Genomic DNA, 18,710 nt, shown 5'->3' with positions numbered 1-18,710 from the left:
CGAATGTATCTCTGCTAATATTATGCAGTCTTTAAGCCATGATTAAATTACCGATTGCAAATTGTAGGATAAATGTTTTGCTGAATAGTAGCTGACCTGCACTGTAAAGACCACACTAACCGAATCCATTGAAAGTTCGAAGACCAGATCTTTTGTCGATCTACAATGTAACCGTGCCTTAAGTTTAATCGTTTCGATTGCTGATCATCGGGGAACGACTCCGCTGAGGACACATACTTCCTATTGGAGGCACGGTAGTCTAGTGGTAGGACGCCAGGTTTGTGACCGAATGGTTGGGAGTTCGAGTCACGTCACGGCACTGTGTTGTATCTTTGAACAAGATACTTTACTCTGCTTGTTCTAGTCTACTCAGCTGTAAATGAGTACGTGGTTGGGCAGTGCTTGAATTGTTGAATGCTAGCTGTGAGCGCCGAAATGGCAGCATCGGCTGTATGCTCCCCAGGGAGTTGAGAATGGTATTGGCTGGTTGCAAATGCCTTATAACCACGGATAATAATTTGTGAACCGCTTTGAGACGACATTCGAACTAGGTTGTGATAAAGCGGTATATAAGAACCTCGAATTATTATTATAATTACACAGATATTCCCCTGGTTGGTTTAAACTACCCCTACCTTTTAGCAAGTGTTGGAAAAATATTGTAGGGTTACATAAGTATGGCAATGTTCATGATTAATAGAGATTAAGTATTCCTCCGAACGAAAGAGGTTGTTTATTGGTATTCATTTATGGATTTATATTGTACAATATCGCTCTGTAAAAATAAGTAGTCAGAACACAGTCTGATGGTTATTTTTCGAGCGTTTTGCATGAACATGTAAAACCTATTAATGATTTTAAACTTTCAAATCAATTGAATTCTTCTAAAGATGCCATACTTGAAAACTGTAAGTTAACCATACATTCAGCTATTGTTCCCAGACGTTAGACACGTATAACAGAATCATGAGGCCATGCCACACGTTATTGCATTGGACACTGGTGAGTTGGACTTCCGGCATGCCCAGTGCTGCGGTATCAACAGCAAGGCGAGCCATATAATCCTCCTTGAGATTAGTTGATGAATGCCATGCACGACATAGGCTATTATAACTTTTTGAGTCGGAAGTAGAGTAGTAGGTCCGGAGGTGATGTCTCGGCGTCTACATGAGTCAGAATTGATGCCGTGTACTCATTAATCTACGGACGTCAATGCGTCTGCGTCGACCTTTCTAATTTTACCAGTCTAGGGAATACTATTTCGCATCACACCAAATATCATTTGTTGCATCGATTAAAAATAGATGCGGACAGAAAGCAGACCGGAACTGGAAATAACCTATTGTGATAATCACATATCAAAATATATCTGTAAATATTTGTGATCAAAGTACTTCACAATCACGAGCTATATCTGAAACATTCAACTCACGAAACCTGCCTAGAGCAATATTATTTTAGAATTAGAAGATTGAACATATGCGAGTAGCTTCTCAATTAGGACAAACATTCAACGATGGTGACTCTTCGAAAAGTCTAATAGACTTCCTGTCCGAATGCCTGTCACATCCGGCTGAAAACGGAAGTGTGATATCAATTTCCAGGCTAGGAGTGTCGTCGCTAAGATACCCCGAGAACGAATCGTTTCGTTGCGTCAACTGATAATTATCACCCAAAGAGCCGCCTACCGCACACCCAATTCTTATCGCAGATTTGTCGCCAACACGACGCCGATAAGTTGGCGGGCAGCCGTCCACTCTGAAGTATCGGGAACTCGTTCGTTGAACTGTTGTGCAAAAAATGCTTAGATTGTTTCACACACGGCTCTGTGTATTTTAAGCCACCGTGAAATGTTGCTTCAAGAATACCTTTCAGAACATGTCTATGATGCCAATCCCGACAACTCGTCAACTTCTGTTACTCTTGGCACATCTATCATTTACTTCTGTTATGTGTCTTGTCCAACCTATCATTTACTTCCGGTGATTTTTCGCAAAACACTATACAATTGGTACTTACTTAGATATTGAACTGTTTTGAGTTTGCATTCATAAACAAATGAATCCCAAATGGACAAATAAGAATTCAACATAAAGAGCACCTTTCGTGTTTGTTCGGTCAAAATCGTTCATATCTACTCAATTTCACAAATAAAAGTTCTTCTTTACTGATTACAACATTTCGTTCACTAAAACTACCATCAGTTGTAAAATGGTCATCGCCGTTCTTGCGTTCAGTTTTTGCACTATATTTTCTGAGTTTCATTTTAAATAAAAAGACCGAGAATCTCTCCCTTTTAACGGTATAAGTTTTCAAAACAGAACTTTTTCAAAAACTTAAATTATGTTTTATTATTGTCTCAGGAAGGTAAGGATATAATTCCTATTATAATATTCCAAAATATTCTCCAAAGAAATATATCTTACCTTTGTGCAATAATCAATTATTGTATTGTACATGGATGTAAAATTACACCAGCGGGACGATGTCGACTTTTCGATAGTGAATTTTCCCTTTCTTGATGTAGCAACATCTCAATGCTTGTACATTTTCAGGGAACTCGGTGAAAATGTTTCCCTTGTTCATAGTTTGCCCTTATTTAATCGATTTCGAGTTCGAATTGTGGTTGTGTTTGTCCTGCTGGGTGTCTTCGGCAGTGTGTTCCAGTTAGGTAGCACGATAAAGTCGGCATCAGTTCCGTGCTATCACAAGGAGACAAACACGAGCATGTACGCATGAATCGTGCACACAGGGGAGGCCGTCCTTAAATGACCATAGGTGTTACAATACTAAACCAAACCAAACCACTCAACGCATTGGACATCACCACTCAGTATAGCTAAAAACAAAAACGCCTCACAATAGTGTTCGAAGAACCACAGACACATCAATTCTTTGTTATTTAATAGTAAGTAGAACAAATGTTTGTGTCCTGTATTTAAATGGACCTTGTCGGTAATATTTACATATCCACATTCATCGTTACCATTTTATACAGGAAGGTTGGCAGTTGCTATTGGTTTTTGTTCATGATTTTAATAACATTCTAGCGTCTGTTTCCCTTCAATGTGCAGTTAAGAAAACGGAACAAAACAACGGAGTTAATCAGTTGGAAGTTTCTAACTTTGGTGGTATACTTGAAATAGAACTGAAAAAATGAAATCCTTAGATCAATTGTAACTCATATATAGTTTTGACAATTAGACAAGATGCGCTGTATCTTTTATAAAAAAAATGCACATGATATATATGTCCGTAACTAATTGTAACAAACTAGTCGTAACCACAATAGTCTCTTAGTAGGGGCTCGGTTCGTGACATACACACTTGACTCATTATGAATTTGAAATGAACCAGGAATTTTTGAAATTCTTATCATTGAGGAGTTTTATGCACCTTCAGGTCCAACAGCAGTTTAGACCTGTTTGAATTTCAACCTGTTTGGCTTTAAGCATACAGTTGAGGAGTTAGCTTTTTCTTGTTTAGTGGAAGAAATCAATCTACATCTGTAGTTTTCCTTAAGTGTATTCTGAGAAGGAGGTCAATTTTGATCCAGCTGTCCTCTGCAATGGATATAAGATTTTTTAGGTCTTCCAATTTCTTCTGCTACGGGAGACCGTTTTGATGAAAGGTTTTCTTAAATATATTTGTTTTTATTTCTTTTTTTGTATTGCTATCCATCTCATGCTGCAGGATTCATTTTCTAAAGATTTACCTTGATTTATCGAGATATATTATGACAGTCGTTCTATGTGGTGTAAGACACACTAACCCCTCCATAGAAACTTTATTTTCTTTGTTATGGATTCACACTTTTTTCTTTACAATGTTCATATTTTAGAATATCTTTTTCCACACCTTACATACACATTTCGGTAAATTATTTGCTTGAAAAAATCTCAACGGCCCATTGATACAAGACAGGGTACTGGAATAAGCAAGGAAAGAAGTAAGGAAATGCTCTAGATATTTAAGAAGAACCGGGAAGGTATTGATATGTGTCGAAATGACAAAGATTTTAAATGTCGCATATAGTCGAAGGAGAGTATATGTAAGGTGCAGCAGATTAATTTTGCGCTTTTTACAACCATTCAGTTGGAAACAGAAGTCTGACCTTGACAGGTCTTACAAAGTCATATATCTATACACAAATTATTTAGTATATTAACTTAAAAGGTTAAAATGTCCTCTGTTACATTTAAGTTTTATTGTGCTTGTATTTTAGTGAAACTACTGATGGAACGCCAGAGTTCCCTGCGTTGTCGCACTTTTGTCATGTTTCATTCGGTATTTAACCAAAAGTCCCGTATAAAAATGAACGGCATGCTGCACTGTCACGCACCAGTTCTACTGCATTCATTGTTCAGCCACATAATTAGGCTTTCTTGGCTGTCATTCTTGGAACGCACTTTATCATTGAACTTTATTACCAATTTTATGTTTAAATTAGTCAAGCCCATTCTATATAACTTCCGTGAACGGGAAGCTACAAATCAAAATTAGAACTTTGCGAGAGATAATAAGAGGAAGTGACAGGCAATCGGTAATGTTAAAGAGAACTTTGATTTTTTTTCAGCAGTTTTCCAGAACGTGTGTTAAAATAATTTCTCCTATTTAAATGCAATTCTTGATCACGCGTTCAATAACAAGAGATAATCTACTGCAATATATTAACATTTTGCATGGCATTGTCACTATATAGCCTCTTTGAAAGCTGTGTCGTTGATGGGACTTTAATTACCATGCATCACGAGACACAATTCTTAGCGTATTAATACAACACTGACCGGAACTACAATATCCAATATAAATAAACATGACGGCTGTTGAAATTTTGCTGGGCATTGTGAGATTTGACAATGTCATTGTAAATCTATGTGCAAAATATTTAATAAAATAAAAAACACTTACATTACAACGAAAACAAGTCCAAGGTCTGCAATATCGTACAAAATGCACATCGGTTGAAATCACCAATGCCGGTAATGGAAACATTTTTAACGCTCATGCAATTTATCAGAAATATCGTCTGTTACACTGTACTGATCAACAGGGGTTCGTTACAAATGTCTGAAATATACATATTCTATAGACCTACTTACACATATGTTACAGACCTACTGATATGAGTCACAGCACACATAAACATTTCAGACATTTGTAACAAATCTGTGCTCTGCTGCAAGATCACTCACTTCAAACGCTATCAGTTTCACGCGTCTCGCATCCACGGTACCTCAGTTTCTGACGACATGTCAAATAACGAGGATGTTATAGAATCTACCGACTGTTGTCAGGTTCCCATACAATCAACAAATACATTCACGTCTGGATTCTTCACAAAATGAGCAAAGAGAAAAGTTCGAATTAACTTCCAACATAATACGCGCTAGCGCATTATGATTTGTTTGCTTGCAAAGCTGTGTCAGTCAAATAGATCATAAATACCATACAAAAACAGTTCAATGCTTAAATAAAAGCATTTCTATAACACAAAGTTGCATTAAAATATACCTTGTCACACATTTATTCAAGAGGGCCGCGATGACCAAGTGGTTAAGGCGCTTGACATTCTGCTTCCACTAGCCCTCCACCACTGAGCTATGGGTTCTCAACTCAACTGTTTTTAAAAAAATCCTCTGTCACGCTCTACTACTCAAATTTTGACAATATCCAGACAAACTAACTATCATAATCACACTCCAAATTATACATGAAAACGGAGCCGACATGTTTCCAAAAATAGAAAGAGAAACAACAACGAATCAAATTTGATTCATTCCTCGTTTTCGCAACAGTCGTGTAGGAAGAAAACGTGTTTCACGCCAATAATGCCGAATACACAGATTTAATGATAGCAACGTTGAACTCATTTTTTAGAATTGGACCTTATGTGTTCAAGACAAGTTTCTGATAAACCGACGTTTCGAAGATGGCGATTATATGTTACACAAATAACTGATGAATGGAATTTAGAGTTAACTGCCAATCGTAGGCCTGGGGTAGTTGAAACTGAACGGATTAATCGTATTAAACAATAATCATCTGTCAATCACATTTAATCACACACGTAGGCGTTTCCGGTCTGTCACACCAAATTCAACATTTAGCAGAAATATTATAACAACAATACCGTTTTTCCGGTTATTGGTTTTAATGTTTTTGTGTACGTTAATGACAATTCGGTACACGTCAAATTGAGGACTTTCTCGGTTTATTGTTTTCTCATGATTCGTTTTTATGAATGATATTATATTGTTCCCCGTTGAATGGCACAATACAGTCACTGCATCCTTACTCTGGAAGGTCCTGGTAAGTATTTATGTGTGTAAGTATGAAATAATATAATTTAAAACATAATAATCATTCGTTATATCAATTGTATGTCCATTTTTTCATAGTAAGAGCGATGTATGAGTGATTATGTATGTGTATTTATTCCATAGGTTTATTTGTCCATGTCAAAGAATAAACATTTCTTCTCATACAACTAGAACGGCTTGGAGTTGTTTTAGCCATAACCTGCGCTACGTACATGAACAGTTTTATTTTTAACATTCCTGAGACATGAGTGAAACTATTGTTTTACATTACTTTGCTATGGGAAGAACTCTTACATTTTCTAAAACAAACCCATATGTAATTATCTTCCAAAGTGCGCACTAAGTTTCGCGTCATTTTTAGGATATATCATTGACTAAGTCACATGATCTTGTCAAATTGACTTGAAAACGTCTTATGGATTATGTGCAAAAAGCAGGCATACAGAACGGAGTCAAGTATATTATGAAACATGATACACAAACTAATTTCTAATAAACTAGACGCATAGAAACGTGTTGCATCACTCTGTCCAGTAAACTGGACAACTAAGAATGGATTGCACATTCAATTGGTCAGTTGAGATTCTCTGTTTCTGTTGTACTGGTCACCTTCGAAAGGAGTACGTAACAACTGGATAGTGATGAACGGCGTGTACATAAGTTTGGTCAAAATGGAAAGGGCGTCACACAATGGTATACGTTGTTTGGTTAGAACGTACGAAGTTAGCTTTCTCGTTGAGATATATTGCCTGCGCATCAAGACACGGACCATACGGGTTACAATCATATCCGAGAACCTATTTTGGTACTGAGCCTTTCATAAACATGTGATAGGACAATAGTTAGATACATGTAACTTTGAAAGGTCCATGCCTGCGCCGGGATTCAAATTGCGGCACCTTAAACTAATCTCATCAAACTTGCTCAGTCTGCTGGATAACAGGGAATATTGTCGCGCGTATAGCTTGTCAAATTGACAGGATAATAGAGAAAGGGGTGAAATAATATTACCGCCATATACTGGTCTACGAGTTATTGTTTGGCAATTTACGTCAGTTCGTCATATTGTAGAAATGTCCATTGATAATCCGGTAAAGGCGACAAGAATCGCCTATTACGACCATGTAGTGAGACAGAGCAAACCAATTCCCTCACACCCTGTTAACAAGTGACGGCGGTTTGATGCGTGAAACTAATATTGTATTGACACAAACACGCCTGTGAGGTGAAGGTCGTGGTGCTGACAATATCATATATTCCATTATTTGACAAAAGTTTTCAGCGACATACTATTGGTAGAACCTGACGTTTGACCAGGCATACGGACTACATCGCCCCACATTATGCCATGTGTGAAAGGAAAATATCTGCTTATTTTCTAGGTGTTGTGATGTGTTTGCCTAGGTAAAACTGAATTTATTTATAATACAGGAAAAAATACCATATTGAAGATACATCTGCGACCATATGGTGTTTACTACGTCCTATTTGAGTGTATACTTGTGAACACGTACTGGCCATTCTCGGACTAACATGTTACTAGCGACAGCTGTCTCATCTAATCCAGTAGCAACGTCTACGTACTGGTCACAGCTGTTGTGACATCACTTACTACAGCCTACGTTTACTCTACCGAGGTTTTTTTGGTTTTGCTTTTTTGAGAAGTTTGCAAATGTCAAGACATAAAATATTAAAGTGGGTGATTATATTTTCCATCCGACAGCGAATGTTTTCATATACACTCAGCAAGCTTCAACAACCCCTCGTTTTGTTTGATATTTTAGCATTTCTATATATATATCCAGAAAATGGTATTCGGAACACCAGACTATCATAATGAGACACCCTATCTAGAATTTTAGGAATCGGCATGAAAAAAATATTTTATATCACCAGTAAACTGTTTCAAATATGAATTTCAATTATCAAAATAATATTAACGCAATTTTCATAGCAGACATTCGTATGGAGTTTAAAAGCCATCATTCGTTTAAATAAAAACAAAACAAAGACGACGCAGGCAACAATCTCTGTTTCAGAAGCTGGGTTACACACCATTAACATTCACGCCATTTTGTTTCTTATGTTATGGGCGAATTGGTCGAGTGGTAAACACTCCGCGCTTCCACCCACGCGGCCGGGGTTAAATTCAGAAGTCGTCTTACGCAAGAATATTCAGAGAAAGTATTTGTATCCTGCCCACACAACTCCAACAACACAGGTGGAGTATAAATGGTCTGGGGTGGGTGTTGCAGTATCTGTGCTGTAGTATTCAAGTAATGTGGTACCATAAATGATACTGTTGGAATCACGGTCCCATTACAAACAGAACACAATACATATCCAGCACACATGCATACATACACACATAGGGAGATATTAGCCAGGTGACATAGGACTAGTTACTAGCGTCTGATAAGGCAGCTCCTGCGAATTCCTCAAACTTTTATTGATTGCATAAGTTGAATATATATGTACTGTAAAGCGCTTTAGAGTGGCTTATTCTATCTAGATAGGGCGCTATATCAAATGCTGTATATATTTATTATTTATTATTACACGTGCCTAGTGCAAAATCAGAATAAATATTGATAGAATAACAACAAGTACCTTGCAGTGTTACATAGATGTAAACAACATCATAACTAAAACAATTGGGAAAGTCAGAGTAGAAAAACCCATTCCAATGCTAAATTAATACTGTTTCTCAATACAAATATGTATGTAAATAAGGTTAATAAGGTTATAGACGTGGCTGTACATTGAACTATTGAGTGGGAGGACAAGGGATGAAGCAGTACACAATTTAATACATAGTATAACGGTCACAAAGATTAGCTCTAAAGCAAATTGAAACACGGCTTGTGATATCGTACTGGTTGTCTGGATCTAATGATACGATATTATAATTAGGGGGTCGTTTACTATCTATCTGCCGCCTTAATCATCATTACCCTCCCTATCCTGTAGTTACATATTTAGACAGATAGGTAATTGTAATCTAATTTTGATGTTTTCCTCTAAGACATAGGACTGTTTCACTCTTATGACAATCATGGTGGACGCTAACATTGTTATTTCAGTCACGCAATAGATTGTACTGGTAGTGACATCTATCGGCAAGAGGTAACGATAACAAGCACACTTGCACCCACTCAAAACACGTCATCAATTGGTTTATGATGTCATGCCTCTTTGACTGGAAATATCAAAGAACAGCAGCTCTGTGAGGGTGGTGAACAACAGCAAGGTCGGCACATCAAACAAGCACTGAACCTTTGATATGGGACTAGATAGGAGCCTGTTGTTTGCTCTAAATATGACTCTTGCATCTCAAAGAGGTATTCAGCAAATTTCTGTGTGTGTGTTTTTTAAATCCAATTTAACGTGTTCGTAGCGTTTATTGGAATTTTTCATTTTAATTACCCCAATGAAACATCTACAGTAAATTAATTCTACAATCGTATATTGATAAATGTGACAGATGTTAGGAAGGTGACGATAATAACTCGTTATTTAAAATTGTATCGTTCTCTCCACTGCGTCTACGAATTGCTTTTTGGTTATCCAAATTAGTGTCATAGTAGATTCACTCATAAACATTTGGCGTCTGTATGGATTTCTTGAAAATGACTAAAACATGTGCTGTTGTTGATTATGGTGGTTGAGGAAAATGATTTTGATTGCATGTAATTAAGGTTGTGAGACTTAGGAATGCATCAAAATACATCGTGGTTCCGAAAGCCACTATCCAAAATATTTTTAAAGGTTGTTACATGTACAATATGATGTGGACATATTGTCTATCTTTACGATTCCTCACTATTCTATCAGATTCTACTATTGGCATAACTAAACAGTTATCCCGTTTAATTTTTATGTTTTGTTGGTGCTACAACAAGGTGATACCATTATGATTAGATGATTCGTATAATAGCATCATACTTTTGTGCCAGCAATATGAAAGGGAATGTAAATAGTTGTATAACGAAAATTACTATTTGAAAACAACATATAACGTTTCTAGTTATTTTTTTCAAATACAATTTTTAACATGGCAATGCTCAAATCATAACCTTTTTCATTACAAAATACTGCATTTTATTACAACATTAAACGGATCAGTGACCAATACAATCCTGTGTAATTGAAACGGGATTTTTTTTCTGAAATGTACTGAACCGGAGGTAAAACGGATAAAGCGCGCGCAAGGAAGTTACGTGGTGTGCCGAGCGATTATTGGTTAGTCCAGGATATGGCATATGTACAGCTAAGAGCATCGTACAAGTTTATTATACTGTTGTTCGCTTCTATATTTACTGTTCTTATTACTGTTCCTATTCCCGCTGATGTATTTTAAATACAGTTTATGAGATATTTCGGCTGTTAAATATGTGTTACATTGAGGTAGTAAGCGCCTTATTTACAAAATGTTTTCATTATAAGAATGATGTTAACATGTATGTTTTTAAGAACACTTTTTTAGGCGTTTGAGAAAGGCATCGTTAGATATCAACTGGAAGTTATGATGCTTATATAAACTTAGTTATCTTTAAGACACGCTATACTGTTCACAAGACCGCAAATCGTAGTCAAAATCGGTAAACCTTACACGTATCAGAAGATGTTTCCGCTAGATATGTTAATCAGTGGTTGACTTCCTTTCGGAGATATTATGATAATACTGTATATCTCGCAAAATAAATGTAATTTAATTTCAAACTTAAAGGTTTTGTTATTGTTAACCCTTTTTTGTAATGGAGTTTTTGACACGGGTAGAGATGCAGGTTATTAGTATTAATTTGCCTCTCCCTGTTATATGTGAATGTCTTTTAAATGTCACACGACAATTACCACACCAACGTAAATCCGTTTTAGCTTTGATGTTGGATAGGCATTGCAGCGTTAAGCCAACAAATGTTACAGGTGCGCCTTAATGATAAGATATATTGTTATAAGTAATACTATGTGAGCGGGAATACCATGGATTTTGTGGTTTAATCACAGCTTCAGCCTTTCTTGTGTATGCTTTAATGTAGTTTGTGGCTCGTATATACCTGTCATTATACCGTCCGCATTAGATCTGCAATAAACTGGTGCTGATAAGCGATGTTTTAGAGCTGAAAAATATGTCGAATAATAAATTAGCTTTGTTAAAATACCGAATAATAAATTAACATTGTCGACATGCATGAACTTAATGAAAATGGACGCACTAGCTAGGGGAATGAAAATATGGTCTCTTAATATGTTGTTCACTAAATATCTCCATACGAAGTGAATGTTGTGGAATCCTTGCCGGAAAAAATAATCGAATTTTTGTTTTAGTTCCAATGCTTCTAAGATATTGAAGAAAGTAAAATCTGTCTTATCCCTGTACCATTACTTGGTATCTTCATAACTCAATGATTGGTCAGATAATTTTAATTCTAGTCGGAAACACATAATGTATGAATTGATGAACAAAATTCACCAAGCTTACTTTTCGGTAAGTCTAGAATATCAGGTGATTAACATGGCCTTATGGCTGTATCAAGTTACGTATGCAACACGTTAAGTACGAATATGACGGGGTTGATCTGGTTCATTTAATACGTAACCATATTAACGACATTGTGATACAAGGCGAGAGGTCATGAGGTCAACATTGATCTTTATATAATTGTTGACTCATGAAGTGCTGATGGCGGACACGATTTGATTAACAGCATTGACCTTGATCGTGTAAAAAATAGCGAGTACATAGAACCTAGGGCTGCAAACATCAACATAGACTCTGATACGTAGTACTGATTCACATGTAAGATACGGTTTAATTACATGTGGTGTCCAGACCAAATAATACCAGTAAAGCGTTAACCAATATCAAATCAACATTGAGATGGTCAGGATGTACATAATGTATATGTAGAAGGAAGTGGTCACTACTACAAATTTGTTTTGTTCGTGCTTTACATCAACAGTTTTGGTCATTTGAAAAGAGAAAAATCACCGACCTGCGGTAAATACCTGGTGACGGCCCCACGTAATCCTCAAACTCGCGACTAAGCAGTTGAGGGCTTGTGACCATAGACAGCCAGATGCCTAAATCACTCATTCGTTGCGGACACCATTGTTGCATTACAATATGAAGCTTCAAGTAAAGCTTCAATAGACAGTGTGTGCATAACAGAACCAACTAATCATGTTTATCTCAACTGGTAGGTGTCGTGGTTGCCTTCATGATGTCATTGCTAAGTTTCTATTTAGGATCATTTCCTGATCAAATGATGATACGATAACAATATCGGTCCTGCACTGTAGTATATACATACAAATGTCTTCCTCGCGGTATTGGTGTTCTCTGTAGTAGGCCTTTACTCTTATACAATAACGCCTTTCAGCATACATATCGTCAGTGTTCGACATGTTATAGGGTATTCCCCGTCTGTCGGGAAACGAGACAGTCATAACCTTGCATCTAGTTATTGTTCAATCCTACAAGGTGGTTGACACTGCTAATGGGCCTTTAGCCCTCGATATAGGCTGCAACCTTATAGATGGATTTTTGTTTGTAATAGAACGGTAGTTTAGAATGAATTATCTGTTGTAACGTTATACTGAGCTTTGTATACACATTTTTCTATCGCCACACTTATTTCGGAACGCTTAAGACATTGATTTACCACTGCCAATTCCGAAAAAGACAAATTACCATAAAGTGCTATTGAAAAAAAGTTTAATTTGGCTTTCTGCGTCGATGGAGGATTTCGGGAGAGCTTTGCTTGTAAATGTATAAGGTTTATTGGGAAGACTCTCACAAATATTGATGTCCAATAACACAGCTTATTGACCAATGCAAAATGTCCTTACATCGCTAACGATGGACATATCTGAAATGTCTTTCATTAACGGATAGATGCTATGTATCGGAAAATAGCTCATTTAACCGGATTATAATTTCAGTACTACATCGTATATAATATGACGCTTAACCACTGGTAAATCGTGAGATAAGGTTCCCGATAGATTTTCGAAAGTTTCAAACTTGCAGCATACCTTAAAGCTTTTAAGAAATGACAGTGATTCGTAATAGTATCATAAAATAGCTAATGTTTGGGAGTTAGGGATAAGGTCAAAAAGTTGCCGGTTAGACTCAAACAGTTTTATTTTCCAAAAGAAACGACACATGTTTACAGACAACACTGTGCCTGTTCGATAACTATATATTGTTGATGCTATGTTCCTATACCGTTTTATGACACAGACAGTATATTACTATACTGTTCCCTGACACAGACAGTATGTTACTTTACCGTTCTTTGACACAGACAGTATGTTACTATACCGTTCTTTGACACAGACATTTTGTTGATGTACCGTTCTCTGACACAGACAGTATGTTGCTGTACCGTTCTCTGACACAGACAGTATGTCACTATACCGTTCTTTGACACAGACATTTTGTTGATGTACCGTTCTCTGACACAGACAGTATGTTTCTCTTCTTTTCTCTGACACAGACAGTATGTTAATATACCGTACTCTGACACAGACAGTATGTTAATTTACCGTTCTTTGACACAGACATTATGTTGCTATATCGTTCTCTGACGCAGACAGTATGATGCTATACCGTTCTCTTACGCAGACAGTATGTTGCTGTACCGTTTACTGACACAGACAGTATGTTGGTATACCGTTTTCTGACACAGACAGGATGTTGCTATACCGTTTTCTGACGCAGACAGTATGTTGCTATACCGGTTTCTGACACAGACAGTATGTTAATTTACCGTTCTTTGACACAGACAGGATGTTGCTATACCGTTTTCTGACGCAGACAGTATGTTGCTATACCGGTTTCTGACACAGACAGTATGTTACTATACCGTTCTTTGACACAGACATTATGTTGCTATATCGTTCTCTGACGCAGACAGTATGTTGCTATACCGTTTACTTACACAGACAGTATGTTGCTATCGCGTTTTTTGACACAGACAGTATGTTGCTATCCCGTTTACTGACACAGACAGTATGTTGGTATACCGTTTTCTGACACAGACAGAATGTTACTTTACCGTTCTTTGACACAGACAGTATGTTACTATACCGTTCTTTTACACAGACATTTTGTTGATGTACTGTTCTCTGACACAGACAGTATGTCACTATCCCGTTCTTTGACACAGACATTTTGTTGATGCACCGTTCCCTGACACAGACAGTATGTTTCTCTTCTTTTCTCTTACACAGACAGTATGTTGCTATGCCGTTTTCTGACACAGACAGTATGATGCTATACCGTTCTCTTACGCAGACAGTATGTTGCTATGCCGTTTACTGACACAGACAGTATGTTGCTATACCGTTTACTGACACAGACAGAATGTTGCTATACCGTTTTCTGACACAGACTTGTTGATGTACCGTTCTCTGACACAGATAGTATGTTTCTCTTCTTTTCTCTTACACAGACGGTAGGTTGGTATACCGTTTTCTGACACAGACAGAATGTTACTTTACCGTTCTTTGACACAGACATTTTGTTGATGCACCGTTCCCTGACACAGACAGTATGTTACTTTACCGTTCTTTGACACAGACATTTTGTTGATGCACCGTTCCCTGACACAGACAGTATGTTACTTTACCATTCTTTGACACAGACATTAGGTTGCTATACCGTTCTCTGACGCAGACAGTATGTTGCTATACCGTTCTCTTACGCAGACAGTATGTTGCTATACCGTTTACTGACACAGACAGTATGTTGCTATACCGTTTTCTGACACAGACAGTATGTTACTTTACCGTTCTTTGACACAGACATTATGTTGCTATACCGTTTTCTGACACAGACAGTATGTTGCTATACCGTTTTCTGACACAGACAGTATGTTGCTATACCGTTTTCTGACACAGACAGTATGTTACTTTACCGTTCTTTGACACAGACAGGATGTTGCTATACCGTTTTCTGACACAGACAGTATGTTACTATACCATTTTCTTATACAGACAATGTGTATTATACCGTTCACACATACTCCATAATGCTTTGTCATACTCTGTCATAACCCAGCAACGGCATCATACTATTTCAACTGAAAAATGTCAGATTACCTGATGTTGTACTAGAATACATATACGCATAAATGAAAAAAGCGTTGAATATTCTAACAGCTATTGATTGACAACTGAATGTGTAATGTTGTACGATTTCAGCTTTTTTTCTTTTCTTGTAATTTATTACTCAAACCTTTTACAACATGATATCTTAGGAGTTTGTATTACGATGTGTTCCAGTGCATCAGACGGTAACGACGTTGTACCATAAAGAGCGACATTCGTTTGGATCTGTGCTGGCTTTCTGCTTGTACTTCATGCTACCAAATAACCACTTTTGACGATTACGTCGAGTGTTTCGAAAGCCTTGAATTAGGCCGGGTATTCTGCAACACGATTAAGTATATACATTGTTGTAAAGAAGAAAATCGATTTATTTTCAGAATTCGCGTACAGTATTTCCAATTATCTTTGAGTCAAACTGATCGTAACCTGATTTCTTCGTGAAAAAAGCTAATCATACTACAGACGTTCGTCCCTAATTAGGCCCATTGGTGAGGGCTGGTAAGACGAGGGAGGCACTCTAACGCCAGCTAGGCTTTGTTAACTTCTTATATACAACTTACTTATAAGCATGATTAATTTGTCATAGACTAGTCAACAGTAATATTTAATACTTGGTTCGGTCCCTTCTTGGGATACATATCATTTTATACGTTTAAAATGCTTCAGCTACGATATTTTTAATGCTGACTATACTTTTTTCTTTCCGAATCTTTTATTGTATCGATCAAGCTGGTGAATTCCAAAGACTGCATTTTTCCAGTTTAAGGCCCGACATAACGAGGGGACATGTCATGAACATGTCACTAACAAACGACGCGCACGCTACTTGACTTCTGTTTCCTCTCTATGTTAGTTGTGTCGTAAATACGCAGGGCCATGAAATCTAACGTTGCTCATTTAAGGATACTGTTCATGAATCTTGTGTCTTAACTGTTTTCGGAATTAAAGATGATATGATAAGTTAACCTGTAAGGTTTACCACTAACGTAGCAACAGGACGGGCATGTGAAATGTCCTAAACGCGGTTGTTGTATTTTTGTTATTCTATTTTACAGTGTACGCCTATATGTCATCCTCAGTTTATTCATTTCATCATCATGTAACCTTGGTAGGGAAAAGCCTTCTGAGTCGTTAATCCCTTCGTGTGGTGGTTGGTAAGAGCTTGTGGTGGAGTCCGTTTGCGTGGCATCGCATTTTTGACAGGGTTACTGAAAATATGCAAATAGCGACATTTTCTACAAACCGTAGCTAATAATATCATATATACATTATCACGTGATCGATACTCTGTAACAATATGCACGCTGTTATTTGACCGTGATTGATTTCTGTTTCAGTTGACCTTGAAGAAGACAAGATGATAACGGTGCTGCTTGATGGTGAAGAATCTACGCTTGTATTCTGTGACCGTCCTGAAGAGGTGGGTACAATTTAGAAGAACATGCCCTTTTCCATTGAGACCAATCGCATAACCACTACCGTGACAATTTCAGTCATGTCAAACTAAATGTTTTCATAATATAGTACAGTATACTAACACGTTTATTGGCATTTAATTTTTTTTTTTTTTTTTTTTTTTTTTTTTGTCAATATCTTCAGCATTACGAGTAATGACAACGACTTGTTCACCCGTTGTCAGTATACAATGTGACCGGGTGGAATGCTGTCCTGGGTGCCTTCGGCATGGTATTTTAGTGGGATAGCACTTTAAAGACGGCATCCGATCCGCGCTATCACATGGAGACAAGTACAACAACACACCGTTTCTCCAGCACACATACCCGTTTACACAACACACATGGAGGCAACTCCTTTGATTATCTTAGCTGTCATTAATCAATTAAATATTAAAAGGCTGTAAAACAAAATAGAACCAAAGCCAAACTATTCATGTTTTTTTTTTTATAATGACACTTTTAAATCGGTATACGATAAATGTTTAATATTTAGTAATATTGAACTAACGATATTTAAATTTCAGCTTAATGTGTCAATGGCTGTAATGTATAGCTAAAAGACGCAGTGCTTCAAAATCCCTAAAGGTGCTCAGTAACGAATGCATATCGATCGGAGCTAAGCGCATAGATTAATCCCATTAAAGGAACTCTATCGAACTGCTACACTCGATTAATCTTCGTTATTCTATATCGAACGTTTACGCACAATCTAGCTTCATTATACACTAATATCAGTTGTTAACACTCGACTTTATTTTATTGATCTAGCGGTATATCTTACAATTACACGTGACTATACGTAAACGATACTGAGCGTCATGACTAAAAAAAGAAATTAGCGAAATACGATGCACTTTTGAAACAACAGAATTCCCGTGGTCTTATGGAAGCCGGATATTTAACTTCCTTTATTCCGACTGGATTATTGAATTAGTTGTTTAATGGACATCCACGTATGTTTACCGGCGATAAACACAGAAATCGAGTGTGTATTTGAATGTTGTGATTGCATATTAAATGTCCGGATGTCTGATACAAAGTTTCGTTAATTTGACTTCAATCAACAAACATATTAAAATTGAACTTTGTAGTTTCGAATTTGTCGATTCGTCAAACGTATAGCACAGTTCGTAATCTTTTTCTTTATATAGCTCTTTCGAAATTCCATTTATGAATCAAACTTTTTTGAGACAAATTTTGATTATTTGTTTTTAATGTTCTGCCTTGAAAAATGCCACTTAATGGAAAAAAATATTCGAATATTATATTGGGTTATTATAGTTTCACTGAACTCTTCGAAGTATTACTGCGGTATCTAAGCACTTTTGATGAATCGGATATTTGAAGGTACAAACTGATAACACGACAGTATTGATTGTGACCGACACGTACGCAATGTGGCAAATGTGTGGTCGTACACAAGTCGTCCATGACAGAAAGCTCTTGTCTCACCGCCGTTCGCTTCGGTTCCTGTACTGAATGGCTCCTGATGCGGATTTCTAGCTAATAGACTTGTGATGGCAACTATCATCTGAATGGTCGAGGAGTTTGCCTCATGTAATGATACGGTTAACGATAATGGAAGCGTCATTAGTATAATTCCGACACAACCATCTAGACGAAAACATTGATCAAAAGCAGTTCACTGATGTTTTATGGTGCAACTTAGATCATGTTTTGTGAACACATTTTCTAACGGTAGTACCTCTAACACTTTATAGCGAGTTGAATATAAAGAAGCAGTCAGAATAAATGCATTTGACACGTTTAAATAGGTCTAAAGAAATGATCTTTGCGAGCATCCAATCTCCTG

At 37.0% G+C, this 18,710-nt stretch overlaps 1 protein-coding gene across 1 annotated transcript in view; it reads left to right on the top strand.

Annotated features, from left to right (window-relative positions):
* Window positions 1–18,710, top strand: part of LOC110459870 (GTP-binding protein GEM-like) — a 29,928-nt gene that overhangs the window by 5,646 nt on the left and 5,572 nt on the right. The window contains exon 2 of the mRNA XM_021512335.1: window positions 16,778–16,860. Within this exon, the coding sequence (XP_021368010.1) occupies window positions 16,778–16,860 (83 nt within the window). The remainder of the gene's footprint in view (window positions 1–16,777; window positions 16,861–18,710) is intronic.

This window comes from Mizuhopecten yessoensis, unplaced genomic scaffold (assembly GCF_002113885.1).
Source record: "Mizuhopecten yessoensis strain PY_sf001 unplaced genomic scaffold, ASM211388v2 scaffold10247, whole genome shotgun sequence".
Taxonomy (NCBI): Eukaryota; Metazoa; Mollusca; class Bivalvia; order Pectinida; family Pectinidae; genus Mizuhopecten; species Mizuhopecten yessoensis.
The sequence above is the reverse complement of the archived record's forward strand: the minus strand, read 5'-3'. Positions and strand labels throughout refer to the sequence as shown.